The following is a 22298-nucleotide window of genomic DNA, read 5'->3' on the forward strand; positions in this document are numbered from 1 at the left end:
TAAAGTAACTGTGATTAATAAGTTCAAGGAAGAGGCAAAAACGTAGAAGATTTCAAAAGAAACCTCAGACCATAAAAGAAGAACCAAATGAAGTTCTAGAACTGAAAACTATGACACAAGTTAGCAGTAAAAGGGTGGAAAAGATATACCATTTAAATGCTAATCGAAAGAAAGATAGTGTGGCTATTTTAATACTGGCAAATGTAGAGTTTAAGACAAGAAGTGTTATTAGAAAATAAAGAGAACCACTTTATAATGATAAAAGTGTCAACTCTAAGAATGAACAACATAGATAAATCTCACAGATGTTATGTTGAATGAAAACAGGCAGACATTAGTATATACTGTATAATTCCGTTTATAGGAAGTTTAAGAACAGACTAACTAATCTATGGTGAATATTGGCTACCTCTGATGAGGATTCAGTATTGCCTTAGGAGGGACATAAGAACCTTCTAACGTGCTTGAAATGTGTGGTGATTATAGGTGTAAAAGTTCATTGTGCTCTGTCCTTCACATTTGTGTGTTTTGCTGTAATACCTCAATAATTCAAAACAGTCACTTAAAGTAACTGCTTAATAAGTAGTAGTTTAAAAATTATAATTAATAATGAGTCAAAAAAGCAGGATTGTATGTTTAGTCAATTTTAGGCACAGTGTTTCTCAATAATGGCACTTTCGGTTTTTCGTACTGGAGAAGTATTATTTATTATTTACCACCTTTAGCCAATGCCTGCTAAATGCCAGTAGTGCTCCCTAATTATTGTGACAATGAAAGACAGACAAAACAAAACAGTGAAACTCCTTTTTCCCACATTTTTTCCACGTACCTCCGGATAGGTTATACTGTTTCTCTTTGAGAACTATGGGTATCACATTTTAAGGGAGTAAGTTAGTTCTGAGAGGAGCCGTGATGCTTGCTAATCAGGGTTGATACTCTGGATATCTTGAAACTTTACCTGCATTTGTTTGGAAACTTAGAAAGGTTCTGTATCACTGAAAATGCTAAGCCTATCTTGAGAGTCCTAGAACTTCATGAGCCTTTAGCATGTGTATTATTAGTAGATATGATATGGATCAGAAATTTAAGTTTGCTTACAGTATCTTTGAAACTGTCTGGAGTAGTTCACTTAGTCCCTTAGGCATCTAATTGTGAATAAAGGCAAAGAAGATAAAAGGAGTTTATATCTAGGAAGTTTTTTTGTAATAATTGAGCTTAAGAAAAACCTTCAATGCACTGAGGCATGTAGTGGCACTATTATAGTTGATTGAAAAAATAAAAAGCTTGCTAAAAGGGTAGTGATAATTTTGCAATAAATATGTATTTTTTGAAATCTGGGACATACTTAAAAATATGTAGAAGGTGTTTTTATTTGGTTTTGATAAAAGAGTCCCATAGAAAGGCGTCATTTCTAGATTGATTTGATATCATTGCAAACTCTGCCAATCTGAAGCTTATATAGTGGGCATTGCACATCAGTCATTGTTCTCCTGAAATATAAAGTGAACACTATTATTTTCCAGAACTCAAGTAACTTCATGAATACTGCAAACTTCCAATCTCTTCGGCCTTTGCCATCTATTCAGATATTGGTGGATAAAATTAATCTGGAACATTCTGTGCCGATGTATGCTGAACATTTGGTGCACGTGGTCAGCAGCCTTACTCAGCCTTCTGATAATCTGCTTCATTATTGCTATGCACACTGCTACCTTAAGGTATGAAAAGTGAATTTTCTTGTTTATTAGTATCTGGTTGGCTTCGAGAGAATTAAATCTATTTTTTTATTGAGTTTTAATTTCACAGAATTAGTACTCCATAAGATGAAATTTAAATAAGCTATCATAGCTATCTATATTCATTATTCAATACAATTAAAATGAATAAAAAATAAAAGTTCCTCTTTAAAAGACATTTCTTCAATTATTTGGACTTACACCTTGATGTTTGTAAGATAATAATAATTATAATTTTGAAGATTTTATGTGTCATTGATGATATTTATAAGCAGTGTGAAAGAGCATTTAGTTTATGATGGTGCTTTAAAAGACTCATGATTTCCTTGAGGGGATGATTTATGTGAGACAATGTTTTATAAGGAGGGTTTAACACATTTGTTTTTTACTCACTTTCTTCTTATTGAATTTGTGTTAATTTCTTGATGCTACAGAAAATCTGATTGCTTTAAATTATGTAAATTATTGGAGCTTTGCTCATCTCGTCCATATCTTTTTTTATAAATAAATAATACACCCCAGTATAAGTAATACAAAAAGATAAACTCAAACGTTGATCAATAAGTGTTTTTGCTAAGCAAACCCAGATAGATGTATAGTCTAAGTGTAGATAGCATATACCTAATCAATTCTGTTTTATGGACTAAAGGAAACCAATCAAAGATGCATTCAAGAATAAGTACTAAAATTAGCAAAATATCCTCTAGGTCCATCTATGTTGTCACAAATGGCAAGATTTTATTCATTTTTATGGCTGCATATATTTTATATATGTACCACATCTTTATCCATTTGTCATCTGTGGATGGACACTTAGGTTGCTTCCATATCCTGGCTATTTTAAATAATGTTGCAATGAATATAAGGATGCATATATCTTTTTGAACAAACAAACAAACAAACAAACACAGATATAGATAAATCGATGGTTGCTAGATGAGAAGGGATTGGTAGGATGAGTGAAAAAAGTGAAAGGGATTAAGAAGTACAGATTGCCGGTTATAAAAATAGTCACAGAGATGTAAAGTGTGGCATAGAGAATATAGTCAGTGATATTGTAATAATCATGTATGGTGTCCGATGGATACTTGCCTTATTAAGATAGTCACTTCATAGGGTATGTAAATGTCTAATCATTATGTTGTACACCTGAAACTGGTATAATAATGTGTGTTAGCTGGAATTGGGAAATAAAAAGTGAAAAAAAAAGAACAAGTACTAAAAATGTACTAAATTTTATGTAAAGTACTATAAAATTAGAGGACTCCCAAAATAGACCCCTGACTATATTGGTTCATATTTATTGTTTGGTATTTTAAAGTTCTTAAGTATTTGCGTATTTGTAAAGTAAAAAGAAACCAATTTAAAGATATCAGTTTTAGACCACCTCTAGATATATTTAAGATGTTCAGATTTAACTGATTTCAAACCATATAGAGTAGAAGAACGTTCTTCTAGCTGTCTATGCAAAGCCTATTTTTAAGAAGATAGAGGAGACTCCACTCCCTTGATGGAGGAGCCACAGTATCATGTTGCAACAAGGGAGGTGTGGACACAGAGAAATGTGATTCATTGAGGGTCATTATTATAATGATCACAGTGTTTTATGTTATGTGGGTAGAAGCAAAAGGTATTCTTGAAAGCTAGATATATATTTTATACCTGTGCTCTTTAATTCATTCCTACAGTTTATACACTGAAGTGTATTTTTTTTTAATAGTGGTACAGCAATATCAAATTATAATGTTAAGAATATTTGCTTTATTTTGTTGAAATAGGTCTAATTTTAGGCAGTTCACCAATCTTTCCAAGGTATTCTACTTATGTAGGATTCATTAATTTGGTAAATATTAAGTTCTTTCCATACTGCAGACATTCAGCATTAAAGATGAATAAGGTATGCTTCATCTTCAAGGAAAATGGTCATCAAAGCCATTGTTTATCAATATAGTTGTCATCCATACTGACATAAAAGTTGTTGGAATAGTTGTTTACCACTGCTATTGTTAATAGGTTAAAATCCTGATAAAATTTCCAGGGCAATGTAAAAGTTATAGTGTTGTCCAGATAAAGTTATATTTTATAAAAGGTCTTTTGCTAAACATGTTGTCTAGTTGTCTTTTAAATTTGGTTAGTTTGACTATCACTATAATGGATAAGTTAAATGTCCCAGGAATCTAGGTGTTGTGCAGAGTGAGAATAGTATGTAGAAAACTTTTCATTGGTATTATGAATATTGAATACTTAAAAAAAAAAGGCCTTGAGTCTTGAATATTTCATTGCATTTTTGATGCTGCTTTACTAGCCTAGTACATTTAAAAAATTTCAGGATTTGGTGGTTTTAATTTATATGACTCAAAATACTAATTTGTTAAAAAGTTTATTAGCAGTTCTTGTTACTTGGGATGATTACTATATAAAACCTTTGAGGACATTTTTAAAGTTTAATTTTCACTATTACAGTATTAAAATATTACAGTAGAGGATTTAAATGTCTATTTTATATGTGCAGCATTTAAGACCCTAAATAATTTTCAATTACATACTCAAACAAGTGCTCAATTTTTAATTTTGTATACCTAATTTTGACTATATGATGAAATGGTATGTAGTACTCATTTTATGTAATGAAATTTATTAATTGAGAGTTGGCATCGATGTGTGAAGAAAACATGCAGATGAAAATTTCATATGTTTTACTAAATCCTCTTTATGTAACTGTTAAACCTGTTCTTTGACGACATATGGCGTGAACTAGCTAAGACATTACAAAGCATCTGATGTTTGAAACATGTAGAAAATAAATTAGTGAAAGTACCCTATAAACTATATAACAATATAAATTTAAGGTCATGCTACTTGTAAGGGTCAGCTATGGTAGATGCTTCAGAGAGATCAGGAAGGCTATAGTAGAATCAAAACCTTTTAGATTTTTTTAGAGTTGGTAATTTTGACCTAAGTAAACAGTTTTTCCTGAGAATGTGGAGGTATGGTGCTTTCATACAGGGCTGATGGGTATATAAGTTAATATCATTTTGGAGAGTACTTTCACAGGATCTAATAAACTAGAAAACACATCTACCTTATACCCATCTCTTCAAATTTTCAGTATATTATCTTACAGCAGCGTCAGCAAACTTTTCTCCAAAGAGACAGATAGTAAATATTTTAGGCTTTGTGGGACAAGAGGTAAAATTTAGGATATTACGTAGGTACCTGTGTAAGAGAGAACAAACTTCAATAAATTTTAAGTTAATCAAATTCAGACTGTAATAGTATACTCTTTTTTTTTTGTGATACAATTTTACAATTTTGCTAATGAGAAGAATGGAATTTTTCTGGCGGGGTTAACGTTTCACCTTTTTGGGGTTCCAACTTAGTGTTCTTGATATCTTCAAATTGATTATAAATGTTCATATGTGAAAATTATTCTTAGCTTGTAGGCAATACAAGAAGGCAGTGAATTCGAATTTGGCTTGCGGGCTGTAGTTTGCTCACCCGTGCCCCAGTAAAATTTTTGCATATGGTGACATATGTAACTAGAGGTCTAGTGAGGCTAACATGGATAGCTTCCCTACAATGTAATTATTGGTGGGAATACCAGGAAGCATAATAGTATATATAGCATGATGCCATTTATGTAAATTAAGAAAACAAAATAATGTTAAAGATTGTTTATGGCTATAAAAGGGTCTATAAATGTATAACAAATGGAAAGGATACATTTTGAACTCCCAGAAGTGAAATTAGGTGGTCTGGGTGTGATTGGAAGGCAGTGAAACTCGTGGAAGGGTCATGGTTAAATTAGGCTTCAGCTATATCGTAAGTCTTTTTATTTTTTAAATAACAACTTGATTGGGATAATTGACATACTATAAATTTACCTTTTATAAAGAATAAATATTAGTGATTTTTAGTATTTTCGCAAAGTTAATGCTACCATCACCACTTTCTAATTCCAGAACATTTTCATCATCTGAAAAAGAAACCCTCTACCCATTAGCATTCACTCCTCATTTACTCTACTTTGTAACCATTTATCTACTTTCTGTCTATACATATTGGCCTATACTGGACATTTAATATAAGTGGAATCATACAACCTATAGTCAGTCTTTTGTGATTTTTTTTTCATTCAGCATAGTCTTTTCAAGTTTCGTCCATATTATTGCATGTATCAGTACATTATTTCTTTTTTTATAGCTGAATAGTGTATTCCATTGTGTGGATATACTGTATTTTTTTTATCTGTTGATAGACATTTGTATCATTTCCACTTTTTGGCTGTTATGAATCATAGAGCTATGAACATTCATGTTTAGGTTTTTGTGTGAACACAGGTTTTTCAATTTCTCTTAAGATACATGCCTAATCTTGGAGTTGCCTGATCATATGGTAACTCTGTTTTTAATATTTTAAACTTTTCCCCTCAAGGGATTGTTACATTGTTTTACTGTTCCACTAGCAGTGAATGAGAGGGTTCCTGTTTTTCCACATCCACACTAACACTTGTTATTTATTGTTTGTTTTTTTGATTTTAGTCATCTTAGTGGTTGTGAAGTGGTACCTTGTTGTGATTTTGATTCATGTTTTTATGAGTGATGTTGAGCATTTTTTTCATGTGCTTATTGGCCACTTATATATCTTCGTTGGAGAAATATCTGTTCAGATCTTTTGCCCATTTTAAAATTGAATTTTTTTTAATTTTGAGTTATAATCATTACTTTATGTATTTTGAAGGATTTTATTTCTTCAATAGTATAGGCGACAGGATGACAGTATTTATATTTTTTAAGTTCTGGGTGATGGAAAAATCATTATTATTTATTATTTCCTCACTTAAGTTGTTGGTGAAAAAAAGTCAAGAGAAAATACTTAATTTCTCTCCATAAGAAATAAAAATATAAGTATCAGTTGCAGTGCAGAGTTTCTTTTTGTTTTAGTGGATACATGAACAGAAACTAGATTTAGTGGGTTTAAGGAATGAGTAGACAATGAAAAAAAATTAGCATTCTCTAGGCTACTCTTTGAATATATTTGCTGAGGAAAGGTGAGAAATAATTTTTACTGATGGTTGAAGGAGAAGAGTTGGTGAGAAAGGTGTTTTTTTCTTTAAGAATAAGTGAAGAATTAATCATTTTTTTGGGTAGGGGAAGGAGGAAATGGAGGGAGGAAGCAAGGCAGAATGACATTGTGAGCTAATAGATGAGCTAAATCAAATGAAGCATTATCTTGTGTTCTAGCAATAAGTAATTTTGAAGAAGTCCTTTATCTTTTTTGGAGTTCATTTTTTCCCATATGTGAAATGAGATAATTTAGTTAAATAATCTCTAAGCAGTTCTAGCTCTGAAGTTCGAATGTTTAACTAGATCAGGTTGCATTCTTTTCCTCTGACCTTTTTCTTTCTAAAATTCCTATGCTGTAGATTTCTAGTTATAATCATTTTTTTATTCAGTTTTTACATGTTTCAGTGTATTACTGTATACAGATTAACTTTTGACATGAAGGTAATGCTTAATTTTTTAATCCCTTTAAGAAAGGGCACATCTTTAGGATGCTGGTTATACTGTTATACTGAGTGTCTTATAATAACAACGGCATAAAAATGATTTGTTTCATATCACAGTTATGTGTTTTCATTGTCATTAATAGTATATGCTTTTCGTAGTTTTTGTCTTTTTACCATTGCAAACCCTAATTTAGCCTACTAATTTTTATTAAATTATTTGAAATAAGTTGTTTTGTTTTTAACTATAGTTTCTTTGATATGAGATGTTAATTCAAGAACATTTGTTTTACAGTGTTAAAATATAGATTGTATATTTATTTTTATTGTTTTCTACTTAGATTGTTTTTTGAAGATGGCAGTACGTGTTTGACTTTTCATTGTGATATGTAAGCCATCTTATTCAAGTTGACATTTCCTTCAGCTAAAATCTCTGTTAGTAGTTAAAATTTACTGCTTCGTACATTCTTACTGCTTCAGACTATTAACTTTGCAGTGTTCAGTACTTCTGTTTCAGAGTATATGAACCATCTTTGGTGAAAGCAACCTCAATTAATACTGTGCTGGTTTTCCATTTTTCTAGATAAAATGTTTGTAATCTTGGTCAAGGGTTGTTGTAAAGTTATTAGGTTATATAGGTATTGTAAATATATGTGACTTACTGCTTTAATTTTAAGGAGTTGAAAATTGATTATTTTGAAATAATTATTTTTGACGTGGTAGATAGGCCCTCTTTCATTATAATTTATGTTTGCTTGAATGTTTCCTGAGAAGTATCTCTGGAGAATATGTAAATTGAGTAAAAGCTTTAAAACAATTATGTAATACAGAGTATCCCTAAAGTCCTCTGCAGTTCTGCAAACTAACAGCAGGGGATCTCCTCTACACCCAGTTTCCATCTGAGTACAGTTAATAATAGTGTCTGCGATTATACTGTTGAGGCATTTTATAGACTATGAGAAAGTAGCTTGAGAGAGTTCTTAGTTGGACATAGATAATCTAATGTGATATTTTCAGTTCTGTATTTTTTCTCACTTGTATAATAGTTGGACTTATAGGAATTAATAGATATATCACTTTTATTTTCCTTGATACTAATTAGATAGGTAGGTAGGTCCTTTTCAGTTCAGTTTTCTCTGGAAGTATGCCATTCTAACTAATGTCTTATTTCCAAAAAAAATAATTTGTTCTCTGAAAACTGACTTTAGAGGAAAGGATTTGACATTGTCAGTTTGATGAATGATAAGGGTATAATAGCTTTATAAAACTATTGGGAAGTAGCTTAATACTTTCTAAGGAATTGATCACTGGTTTATGTTCATTAAATGAAAGTATTTTGTTTTTGAAAATTAGTTATTGAGAATTTTTAAACATGTTTCATTATAGAATGTAGCAGTTATTGTTAATCCTAGAGATAGGAAAGTCTCAGTGCTTTATAAACCCAAGGAATAAGAAATAATAATGAAAGATAAATATTAGGGTTAAGCTGCTTTTGCATGTTGTTGGAGAACAGTAACTGTTTTGTATCCCTGTGTCAGTGTTTCCTGTTTGAGATGTTTATCTTTCACCTTATTGGAAATAATTGGAGCAGAAACATCATATTTAGTTCTCTGCAGTGTTTCATGTAAAATGTGATGTTATATTGATTCTTCCTATTAAGGCAAATACAGTGTTCAGAAATTTCAGGGAATGCTTACAAAATTTTTGAGTACATTCTGCTCGTTTTAAATCTAAACATATGAAGAGCAATTTATGCCATGTTCCAAGTTTACTGGGTGAGAAACTATAGTCCTACAATTATTTTCTCACACAAAAGGGAGAAGATATAACATTTTAGGATATATCTGGATATGCTTTTTCTGTGTGTGTAATGTAAGTGGAAGTCAAAATATATTTTTAAGATTGTTCTTATAGTTAATATTCTTTTAGTCATAAAATGATAATAGTAACTGATTACTACTGATATTAATTCAAGCTAATATCTACATGTGCATGGTGCAGTTAATTTAATAGAAAATATGTACAGTTTACAGAGAAGAAACACTAAATGAGAATTATGTATAGAAATAAAACGTGAAACTTAGAAAGTGAGTCAAAAAAGCAGGGATGTTAAAGAAATGTTGTATATTTAAATCTCTTAATTCTGACTTAATGTTGAATAAAAAAATGTTGATGTTTGGGAAGTGGAAAAAGACTTTGGAACATATTTAGCGTGCAGCTGTTGTAGAGCAAATTGAAACTGACGTATTTCATCCTGTGCTTATTAAAACTTTGTCTCTGTGAACATTTGGATCTTTTCTTTTTGTTTCAGATATTTGGTTTCCAGGCAGGACTGACATCTTTGGATTGTAGGGGATCTTACTGCTTACCTGTACCGATTATTCCCTCTTTCAGCACTGCCCTTTATGGTAAACTTCTGAAACTACCCACATGCTGGTAAGTATTATGTTAAAATGTGGTTTATGGTAATTTTTATTTATTATTTTAGGAAGAGAAAAACAATTTTGTCTTATACCAGTGAATTAATTTTATACAAAACTTTAGAAAAATGTCTGAATTTATACTCTTTTACTGAGACACAAAAAAAATCTCTTTTAATGTCTCAAGTGTATTAAGTCATAATACCTTTTGTGGTAGTGATGATTGTTGTTGAGGTAATAACTGTTAATCAGTGTTGGAGCTATAGTAAAATGTTGCTGCTTCTTACTGTAATAGGAATTGCAAAGGCAAAGGCTTTTTTTTTTCCTTTTTGAGAAAGTACAGAGATTAAAGGAAAAGTTGCATATTAATATTAAGGCCAAAGTATCACATAAATAAGAATTTTATGTGTATTCATAGCCACTGAGAAAAGTATACCCATGACACACCTTTAAAATATTTGACATGTTTATGTGTAATTACTGCATTTTGGAAGAAATTGATTTTAACCCTTACTTTCATTCACTATTGGGTTACTTTACTTGGAGGTTATATTTCCCTAAATTCAAAAAGATTTATAGAAAGAAAGTCAATACTTACTAATCATACTTTTCTTTTATTTTCAAGTAATACTTTTAATATATTAAATAATTGTTTAAATATATGAAATAAGGTTTAATATATGAAATTATTAGAATATAATAGAAAGTAAAATAGTTTTATATTTTAAAATTTAGATTATTTCAATTATTTGGAATATGTCTTTTTCTCATCCTAATTAGTAAGCTTATTTTCACAGGATGTATTTTAGTTATTTATGAAAAGCAACATAACTTTCAGAAAACATATTTCTTAATCCAAAGTACTTCATTTATTAATAACGTTTTTTTAAAATAATATATCTTTTAGAATGAAATTTGTAAAGTAATGTTTACATTTTCAAAGAGATTTCCTGTTGATCCAGAAAATTAAAAATATACAGAATTGTAGTTGTCCTACAACCAGATTTTTTTATAAAATGAAGTCATTATTAAATGATTGTTCGTATTTTCTCTTCATAAGTTTAATTTTGTCTTTAGTCTTCCGTATTCCTCATATATCATTTATTATGTTTAGAGATTCATTTTTCAACTTTTTATTCATGTATACATAGCATGTTGCATTTGAGTCAAGTTTTATATTCTGTTCTATTAAGAAATATCGTGGAATATATCCCAGATGATATGTCATATCAACTTTAATAGATATTTGTGATACTATTATCTCAGTTATGTGCTTATTTACCATTCATAACACTGAAATTTTATTAGAAATACAGTGCGATATACTATAGAAAATGCTTAACAACTTTTTAAAATAAAGCCCAGTTTACCAAAATGGATTATAAGCCTTTATATGAAAAATATTGAATATTTAAATACTCAAGGCTTATTTTAAGGATATATAGGGCTTACTATAAATATTGTCAAATGTGTTATAAAATATGTCCACTGACATCTAAAAGAAGATTTTCCAGTTAAATACTAAAAGCATGAGATCACAGAATGCTGATATTTATTTAGATATGATTTGCTTTTTTGTAGGTCACACCACTTCTCATTATTTCATATTTCATATTTTCGTTATGCTCTGCAGAACTGTATTACTATGAAATAGTTTCTTTAAATTGTTTCCCTTAATAAATAGAAAATAAACCATAATTATTCTTAGTAACTCTACATTGAAAGTAATAAATACAAAACTCAATAAACTGAGATGTATCTTAGTTAAATGAAGTGAATAAAATACCAGATATAATATATAATCTTGAATTAAATCAAAATCACTTGAGAACTGAGTTTTATTTAACTCATGCATTGAGTGAGACTTTTTTTAGTAAGGCACCCTGCTTATGTCATTATATATCAGCTCTGTTCCCATTCATGATCTCTCCCTCAGATTACACAAGTTGTTTCATTTGGATTTTTAAAATTCACATTCCAAAGTTTCTGCACATTTCTGATGCTGTGTATACATTTCATTCAAGAATGAGAAGAGCATATTTACTTCAGGCCACAGCTTTTAAAACAAACACATTTTATAGCACACAAAAAATTTAGTTGGTATGTTTGAGTTAGCAGTGAAAAAAAATCTAGATTTTATGTAAATGAGCAAAATTGTTTATACTTATTGTTTAAAAATATTTTTAAATTGAACTTTTAATTGTGTGTGAAGTTGAAGCTAATTACCATTTACTTTAATCAAGTTTGCTAGTAAATTTTTAAGTAACATTTAAAGTAAATTCTTTTTCTTCCATTTAAATGTTCCTGTTAATGTATTTTAGCCTCAATGAGCAAGCTATTACTAAATTCCTGTTTCTTAGAATTTATTTTTTCAAAATATTTGGTTATATTTTATTTTTCATTTTGTATTACGTAATTTCCAAACGTACAAAAATAAACTTTTCAACAAAAACTTTTTCCTTAATGTTTTATATCAGGTTAACATTTAGTTATTTTAACCCCTTAGAACAGGATCGAAATGTGTAGGATATCATGGGAAAGACAGTGATCAGTGATATTTAATTACAGAAATCTTGAGCAATTAACTTAAATTTTAATTCACCACTTTTTTTAAAGATATTTTAAAAATGGCAGTAAAGGGCTGATTTAAGGGCAGTAAAATATAACCTTGTTATCACTAGCAGAATTAAGTGTTGGTTTTTATAGATAGTTATATTTAAAATTTCTACAAAGGGTAATGCCTATAGGCTTCTAAGATGCATTATTAACATATTATTAGAACAGAAATGATAAGTATTTCAACTCTTTTAAAAATTTTTAATTGAAATAATATCTTACAGAAAAGAACGTATATTATGGTATTTCATAACTGAACTGATCTTTGGTAACCAGCTGAAAGATCAAGAAATAGGATATTAAAAGCCTCTCTTGTTCAGTCCTCCAAGGTTAATCATTATCCTGATTTCTAATAGCATAGATTAGTTTTATCTGTTCTTGGATTTAATATAAATGGAATCCTACAACATATATCCTTTTTTGACTGGCCTCTGTCACTCAAAATAATGTTTATGAGATTCATCCATACTATGGAGTATAGTTTTTAGATAGTTTGTTTAGATAGTATAGAGTTTAGTTTTTTTGCTTTTGTCATTATACAGTATTCTATTACATAAACATTGATGATTTATACATCTGGAATTTTAATTTAAAAATAAGTACCTGAAGCTTGTGTCAGTTTCTTTTATTATTTCTTTGGTACTTTTCCTTTTCCTTAAGAAGCTTCAATTGTATTAGGAGAGATTAGATGTCATTCATTAAATCTTTTTTGATTTTCTGTGTTTTGATAGGCATTGTGCTACATGTTAGGATTGGAGAAAGAATAAAGAAGGATGCAAAGAGAGTAAGAGATATTCTCCTGACCATGAAAACTAATAGTCTGGTAGGGGAGAGCACTAGACATATGAAAACAGTGGTCTTTAAATTACAAAATTAAAGCTTAAGAAAAATGTCCTGTTTAAAGAAAATAGAAAATATTCCTGAGACGACAGTGATGGCTTCAGAGAAGTTGAGCTTTAATGGTTGAATCATAAAGACGTCCAGGTATTGAAAGGTTGGTTGGGGTTTTGAGGCTTCTAGGGGATAATATTGTTTGAACAAAATCGGGGTTAGTCTATTGGAGATGTGAATGAATATAGTCAGGGAGGAATTTGGAAAGTTACTTGGAATCTAGATTTGGACATAAATAAGGATGTCTAAGCTTTTTAATATGAAAACTTAAAAATGGTTAAACCATATAAAATTTAATAAATATATAGTTAAACTAGTTAATCAAGTATTTATTAGCCCTGTTTCTTCCTGATCAGGCTTGTTAAACTGCAACCATAATACAACCTCAAGTTCACTTTCTCTTGTAATTGAGTGTTCAGAAATGTGACCTTATTCATAGAGGTAATATGTAACATACTTTGCAAGTACAGAGAAAAATTTCTTTGGCTTAGAATGTCATGGAGAACATGAAGAAGGTAACTTTTTAGCAGGCTATTAAGGAATGGGTAGAATTTGAAAGGTAATTCTGTATTTTTTATGCATTGTTAGGTACTTAGTTTAACAAACTTTTAATAACAACCCTGTGAGATAAGATGATATTCCTTCTTATAAAACTAAAACTCAGAGGTTATATAACTTGTCCAAAGTCACACAGTGGCTGGACAAGGATTCTCATGGAGGATTATCTAATTCCATAGTCCTTGTTCCCTTTCTTACTCGAAGGAATGAAGACATACATTATCTTTTGTTAGTCAGCTTTGAAGGCTCAATGTGTTTCTTGCTCAGTGGATTTCCATGTATTGAGAGGCTAGTTATGATAGCATAGCTAATAAATTTCCCAGTGTCAGTTGATAGTATGTAGATATTATTGTGATGCTGATCTCTTAGAATTGTAGATATTAGGGTTAGGCGGAATCTTAGGTATTATTTCAATTTCTGAGTCTTTCACACAGGTCTGATATATAGTTGTCTAATCAGAATTCGAACATTTTATTGAAAGGGAGATAGCTAGTTTGTGAGGCAGCCAGATTCATTGTTGGGCAGCTCTAAAGTTCTTTCTTTTATAGAATCAAAATTTACTTTCACGTTTTTTCTTTTTCATAATTATTGCTTACATATGAGCCATTTTTGTACATGGAAAACACACATTCCTTTATAAGTTTTAGGAATTCCACTAAGCACCCATTTTTTACTTTAGTACAGCACCAGATAGCTGGGCTTTGACTAGTGAAGTTATTGAATAGTTCCTTTGTGGTAGGAAATGCTTCTGAGCAATCTAAGTTTGAGTTCAGTGTTAAGTAGGAAATACAGGATTTGGTGCTAGTAGGCTCATGGTATTGATGTGGTGTCTAAAGGGGAGGTGAGGCAGATAATGATCCTTTTGTCACCCTAAAATGGGAACTGGAGCAGTCATTTTTCTGCCCTGACTCAGAATAATACCAGAGTAAATGCTTTCAGCTTTAATGGAGGATAGGCTCTTCAAGTCTAACAAAAATGCCAGTATTTATTTATTAGCAAACCTAGGGAATAAGTAATCCACTCCATAGGTCTCAAAATGATGTTTGCTCAACTGCTCTGTTCTTTTTATAATACCACATTTTGAAGGCCTCAAGAACATAGAGTTGAGTGTTTTTAAAGTTCCTGGAGGTACTCCGTTGTTTCCAAAACCATGTTTATTTTCATCTGTCTGCTTTTGTGATTAACATTCTCTTTAACAGAATGTCTTAAAACTGGTTAAGACTTAACTGGGATGTTGATTCTCTTATCTCTATTTGAGTGGCAACAGCCTGATTTTCAACTTTGGTTCTTCTGGCATCTGGAATGTGCTTTCATGGACTGTTTCTAACCGAAAAGAAATACTGACATCATCTATTACAATCTTCTCATTTCAAATATGAAAAAACTGAGTCCCAGAGAGGTCAGATTACTTACCTTAGAGTGTATGTTTTGTTAGTTAATATCAATGCTGCAATTTGATCCTCATTTTCTTGATTCAGAGCTCCTTCAGCTGTACCATACTGCTTTAAAAAATATTATTATTTTAATTTTTATTGTGGTAAAACATACATAACATAAAATTTACCATTTTATCCATTTTTATGTATAGAATTCAGTCTCATTAAGTGTATTTCCATTATTGTGCTATCACCACTATTTATCTCCATAAATTTTATATTCTGTATCCATTAAAATAATAACTCCCCATTACTCCCTGTCTCCAGCCCCTAGTAACTACTGTTTTACTTTCTCTATGGATTTGACTACTCCAGGTACCTCATGTAAGTGTAATCACTCAATATTTTTCCTTTCGTGTCTGGCTTATTTCACTTAGCATAAAGTTTTCAAGATTCATCCATGCTGTAGCATGTATTAGAACTCCTTCCTTCCTTTTCTCCTTTCCCCCCTTTCTCCCTCCTCCCTTTCTTCCTCTCTCCCTCCTTTCCTTCTAAAAGATGTTAATTAGGGAGGGAAAGTAGGAGGGAGCCCTTTCTTCCCTTCCTCTCCTCCTGTCCCCTACTTATTTCATTCCCTTTTAAAGCTATATTCCATTCTGTGTATGTACCACATTTTGTTTAATATTCCATTCTGTGTATGTACCACATTTTGTTTATCCATTCATCCATTTGAGCTATTTCCACCTTTTAGCTATTGTGAATAATGTTGCTGTGAACATGGATGTACAGATATCTGTTCGAGTCCCTGCTATCATCTCTTTGGGTATATATCTAGAAATGCAGTTGCCGAATCATATGGTAATTGTTTAATTTTTTGAGACTGTCGTTCTGTTTTGTGCAGAGGCTGCACCATTTTACATTCCTGCCAACAATGCACAAGGGTTTCAGATTCTCCACATCCATAAGTGCTGTAGCACTTATTATTTTTGGCTTTTTGATAATAGCCATCCGAATGAATATGAAATGGTATCTCACTGTGGTTTTGATTTGCTTTTCTCTAATGATTACTGATGTTGAGCATATTTTAAAGTGCTTTTTGGCCATTTGTATATTTTCTTTAGAGAAATATATTCAAGTCTTTTGCTCATTTTTATTTTTTATTTATTTTTCTATTTATTTTTAAATTAAGTTTATTGAGGTAACATTGGTTAATACAATTATATAATTTTCAGGTATACATTAAAATTTGACATCTGAATATTCTATTGTGTGTTTACTACCCCAGGTCCAGTTTCCTTCATCTACCATATATTTGATCCCCTTTACCCACTTCACCCTTACCCCCGCTATATTTGACCCCCTATACTCAGTCTACCACCCTTCTCCTCCCCCACCCCCTACCCTCTGGTAACCACTAGTCTGTAGTCCATGTTGATGAGTCTCTGTTTGTCCTGTTCATTCGTTGCTTTTAGGTTTATATCCCACATATAAGTGATATCATGTGATTTTCAACTTTTTCTGTCTGGCTTATTTCACTTAGCATGATTATCTCGAGGTCCATCCATGTTGTCACAAATGTCAGTATTTCATCTCTTCTTATGGCTGAGTAATATTCAATTTTATATGTGTACCACAGCTTCTTTAGCCAATCATCTATCATAGGATACTTCTGTTGCTTCCATGTCCTTGTCATTGTGAATAATGCTGCTATGAACATGTGCAAATATTTTTATGGATATGAGTTTTCAAGTTTTGGGGGTAAATACCTAGTAGTGGGATTGCTGGATCATATGGTAGATCAATTCTTAGTTTTTTGAGGAACCTCCATACTGTTTTCCATAGTGGCTATACCAATTGTAGTCCCACCAGCGGTGTATGAGGGTTCCTATTTCTCCACATCCTCTCTAGCATTGTTATTACTTGTCCTGTTGATTATAGCTATTCTGACAGGTGTGAGATGGTATCTCATTGTGGTTTTGATTTGCATTTCCCTAATACCTAGCGATGTTGAGCATCTTTTCATATATTTATTGGCCATTTGTATGTCTTCTTGGGAGAAGAGTCTGTTCAGATCCTCTGCTTATTGTTTGATGGGATCATTTGCTTTTTTTTGTTGTATGAGTTCTTTGTATATTTTGGATATTAGGCCCTTATTGGGGGCGTTGCTTGCAAATGTATTTTCCCATTCGGATGGTTGTCTCTTTACCTTGTTGACGGTTTCTTTTGCTGAGCAGAAGCTTTTTAGTTTGATGTAGTCCCATTCATTTATTTTAGCTTTTACTTCCCTTGTCTTTGAGGTCAAATTCATAAAATCCTCTTTAAGTCCAAGGTCCTTGAGTTTCGTTCTTATGTTTTCTTCTATGCATTTTATTGTTTCCGGTCTTATATTCAGGTCCTTAATCCACTTTGAGTTAATTTTTTTGCGTGGTAATAGACAACAGTCTAGTTTCATTCTTTTGCAGGTCTTTGCCCATTTTTAAATGAGATTTTTTATGTTGTGGTGTTTTAGGTGTTTCCTATATATTCTGTATATTAATCTCTTATTATATATATGATTTACATGTTTTTTCACCAATTCTGTGGTACCACCTTGCTTTTTAATCTTGTCTCTCTCTCTCTTAATCTAACTCCAAAGCCAGAAGCTGAGTTTACCTGTTTATCTTTTGCTTTTTGTTTGAAATAGTTATTTTTTTAGATTTGACACAATGTTTCTTACAAATTTGTGTAGCTTGAGCAAGTAAAAAGTGGTCAAGTGCATATTTGGAATAGTTCTACTTAATTGGGAGGGGGAGAAAGTTGAATTTGTTAGAATTCTTAGCGTTGTTTACAAATTTATCTTCATAGTAGTTTTTGCTGTTAGTGTTTACAGAGATGGCTGACTTTTACAACAAATTCTTTTTCTGTAGAAAGATTTTATAACTTTCTACACTATAGGGAGATCTTTTCCTTCTTTCTTTAAATTTTCAAAATTTTCTAAAGGTATATAACTGTTAAGCTCTTTAAAGGTTATAGTGCATGATGGTCTTTAGATTATAGACAAGCTTAATAGTACCAAATAAAATAGAATCAAAATGAAAACAAATGAACAGCCAATCAAATGACCATTCATTGGATTACTTACTTTTATTTAGGATAAGTTTTAGGAGGACATAGAAGATTTTAGAAACAACAGGAAGATTGGGATCTTAGTACCTATTTTTAACATGATTTGTAAACACCTCATGGTTCCAATATATCTAGGATTACATACACACACACCTTCTTCTTTGAAATCCATATACCTGTTGACTTTGTCATCTTTTTTGTTATTAGCAGTAGTGCTATTAATTACTGGAAAATGGGAGTTTTTTTTTTTTTTAAAAACAGTGATAATACTAAAGGAATTCAAAATTATTTTTGTGGGCATTATTTATTAAAAAAAAATACTATCATAGGCCTAGTATTCATTGCTATTAAATTTGAAATTTAAGAGAATAATGAAATCTGAGAGAATAATAGCTCTTTGAGATATTAAGTGGTAAATCAGTTCAGCCAAGGCACTTATTCTAAGATTATTTTTCTAACGATGGATGTTACTTCAAAGATAGATGATTCAGGGTATGATTCATTCATCAAAGTAAGATTCAAACTCATCAAAATGTGTGAATGACTTCTGAAATTATTTCAATCAAATGCTCTACAGTTCTTAAAATTTTTAGGTCTCTTAAGGAAGCTTAGGGCAGTTGAGAGTGCGAAATACAGCAATCTTCATTTGTCTTTGGCTCCATTCATGTATTCAGTTCACATCTGAACTTGACCGTCCTTAAAAAAAAATGCTCCTTTGCCCACCTAAAGTTTTAGATTGGACACACAAGAATGTGCTATCTTGTGAGACCCAAATTTTACTGCCTTATTTATATATGCTTTATTTTATCTCATTAGCTTACACACTAGAGGTGTTTAAGCATGATCAGAATGAAAATACTCCATCTTGATCAATTTCTCCATTACAACATATGGTAAAATTTGATTTGGAAAGTTCATAGTGCAAACTGTTCTCATACCAGCTTTCTCTTTTGATTTGGATAACTTATTGAAATATTTGTTTCTGCTTTTTTATTGTAATAACTCCCTTTGTAGCGGAGTAGCTCAGTTTAAACCACACTTCTTAAAGCAAATGGTTTGTTAGTTCTTATTAGTACTGTCTACTAAGGTGTGATATTTTTATTTGAGCTGTAATCTCATGTCAGGCATAAAACAGTGGGCCACATGCCAGATGGCTATGTGCGTGAACTTAGTCTTCCATCTTATGGAATTCTGTGTTGTGTGTGACTTGGGGCACACTTGCCCTTTCTGGTTAGTGAAAAACCGTCCTTCCACTGTTATTCAAGCATTTCCTTGCATATTTGTTAGTCTTTCTTTGTTTTGTTAATACCGACTGTTTTTGTCTTCTATTGACTTTTTCTATGAACTTTACTAACTTTTTAACAGGTTTAAGTCTTCTTTTGTATCCTTATGTGATGACTCAGGCAGAGAAGGATGACCCCGATAGACAGGGTGCATATTTTCTTTAATTTTGCGAGCAACATTCCCCATTCAGTTTTATTTTTTTTTAAACTCGAGTGAGTTTTTCCACTGTGTTTATCTGCCCTTTTGCACACTTGAGGTTGTTCTTTGTTCATTCATTCAGATTTATTCCATAGATATGTGATGAATGCCCATTGTGTGCCAAAAGCTTTGCAGGGCCCTGGCTAGAGATGCACCAATAAAATAAATAGGCAAGATACGGGCCCGCATTGCAGTAGAAAATATACATTCTATTAGGTAAGGGAACTTTAAGGAGAAAAAAATTGCTTAAGAAGCAGTGTATATTGTCTTTTAAAATTTAATTACAAAATTGTCCTTTTTGCTCTCTTGGAGATGTTTTACATAGTTTTTGATTGAATAATATTTTTGAATTGTCTGTATCTTTCTCTTGAATTTTTTAAATGATTTATATTTGCGCTGAAAACCATCTAATTAATAGTAGAACAGATAGGGATAGGAACTGAAATATAGCTTCCTACAGATAAATGAAAATTCATTGAATAAATCAATTAAATATATCATTGTTTTATTTTCCAGCTTTAAAAAACATTCTCTAGTTTTTTGTTGAATGATTTTGTAGAATGTGTTTGACAATTCTGGATTTAATGTAAGCTTTTCTAAAACTTTGATTTCTCAGCCTTTACTTTAGCATGAATTACTATCTAATATTTTTAGAGATTAAGTTATATTACCGCCTTTCAGTTAAAAGCTTTATATATTTAAATATAAATGTTTTAAATTTACATTCTTGCTTTGTACTCTTAATGTACATTTTCCTGGGTTATAATGTTTAATGTACCTAAACTTTAGAAATCTGTAGTCTTTCTAAATAAGAGGTTTTTTATTGTAAAGTTTTTAATATATACATTCATGTGAAGATATATTCTCTTTGATTATAAATTATCGAGATTAATTTTTTGACAAGACTTTCAGAATGAAATCATATTTTTGTAATCATATCTCATGCTTATTTTACTTATATTCATTGAGAAATACTTATATTTTTAATTTGCATATAATTTAGATTTTAAAAATTCATGAACAGAATTATTTTTTAACTTATGTAAGTGGAGTGTGAGAAATTAATGGGGAGAGTTTTAGTAGTACAGAATTAATATTAATAATAGCATATGTACGCCAGGAGTAGTGCTAAGAGTCTTATGCATTATCTCATTTAATCTTCATAACAACCTTATGAGAGAGACACTATCATACCAACTTTATACATATCTTTGTCTTGTGAATGCTTATACATAAAATAGTGAAGTCGGAATTCAATTTTAGCTCTGCCCGTCTGAATCAATACTAAAGATTAGCAGTCCCTTCCACCACTGATGAGAGTGTATTGCAAGTTTCTAAAAAAAGATAAGTTTTTATCTTTAGGCACCCTTCCATACGAATAGCTTTGCTAACTTGTATTTTTTTTTAATAAACAGATTTATTGAGGTATACTTTATATAGCATAAAATTCACCCATTTCAAACATGCAGTTCAGTGATTTCTAGTAACTTTACTGAGTAGTACAACTTACTATAAATCAGTTTTGGAACATTTTCATCACCCCAGCAAGATCCTTCATGCCCATTTACAGTTAATCTTCAGCCCCAGATAACCACTAATCTACTTTCTTTCTCCATAAATTTATTTTTTATGCCAAATAACTGGAATCAGACAGTATGTGGTATCCTGTATCTGGCTTCAAATCAGTTAGTGAAATGTTTTTGAGGTTTATCCATGACGTAGCATATGTCAGTAGCTAACTTGTTTTTATTCTGCATCTTTATGTGGCTTTCCTTAATCTGCAGAAAATGTATTCAGGCTTACAAATAACTGTCCTTACTCTTCTTATTCAGAGATGTGTAAATTCCATAGTTGCACGAGGGGTTTCCAGACCTTGTTATAAGTTGCTGCTGTAACCGTGACTTGGGATGTTCTAAGAATATTCTTTTGTGTTATTAGCCCCTTCTTCTACCTCAAATATACATAAGCTTTTGCCATAATTTTTGAAGAGTTATGGATGTGGGAGTAGTGTTTGGGCTCCTTCTTGCTCTGTGATTGTTGGTGTTAAAACTCGTTTAAATACAGAATTTAATTCTGTATCAGACTTGTCTTTTTCAGGAAGAAAGTTCACTTACTTTGAAAAAGAGCTTATATCTTGTTATTATAGAACTTTTATCATTTTTGCATCTCAACTAGTTTCATTTTTCATACTTGCATTTAGGACCTAGTGTATAGTTGATTTTCAATAAATTTAATTAAAATGAACTTAACTAGAATTTAATTAAATCTATAAATATTTTTAGATCAGCGTACTTAAATTTCGAAGACATTAGAAAAAAGAACAGTTACATTTGTTCGTATTAATGTTTAAGGAAGAAACGGTAGCTAAAGTGCTCAAACTCTGTCTTTTCTTATCTTTAATTTTTTTAATAACTGAAGGTTTAATATTCTAAAGCAAATATTCTTTTAGATTCTAGCATCTGAAGAGAAGTATAAGTTAAATGTATCATTCTTGAATATCTTCAGTTTTAATTATAATTAATACTATATTCAGATATGTGAGTCCTTGGATTTTCTATTTCTATATTTTAGGTTTTTTTTAGTATCACAACATTCTTTTAGCTTTTTT

At 30.9% G+C, this 22298-nt stretch overlaps 1 protein-coding gene across 12 annotated transcripts in view; it reads left to right on the top strand.

The window, feature by feature from the left end:
• Nucleotides 1–22298, top strand: part of LOC105300614 (vacuolar protein sorting-associated protein 13B-like) — a 361156-nt gene that overhangs the window by 84391 nt on the left and 254467 nt on the right. For 11 of the 12 annotated variants that reach the window (XR_002783438.1, XM_023538219.1, XM_023538222.1 and 8 more), the window contains 2 exons: nt 1524–1718; nt 9554–9678. Coding sequence is in view for 10 of the 12 variants with exons in the window: in XM_023538219.1 (XP_023393987.1) it covers nt 1524–1718; nt 9554–9678 (320 nt within the window). In the remaining 2 variants the exon portion in view is untranslated. Of the gene's footprint in view, nt 1–1523; nt 1719–9553; nt 9679–13009; nt 13263–22298 lie in introns of all 12 variants that reach the window. The other variant, XR_002783439.1, reaches the window with a different exon arrangement.

Source organism: Pteropus vampyrus, unplaced genomic scaffold, assembly GCF_000151845.1.
Source record: "Pteropus vampyrus isolate Shadow unplaced genomic scaffold, Pvam_2.0 Scaffold215, whole genome shotgun sequence".
In the NCBI taxonomy this organism is placed as follows: domain Eukaryota; kingdom Metazoa; phylum Chordata; class Mammalia; order Chiroptera; family Pteropodidae; genus Pteropus; species Pteropus vampyrus.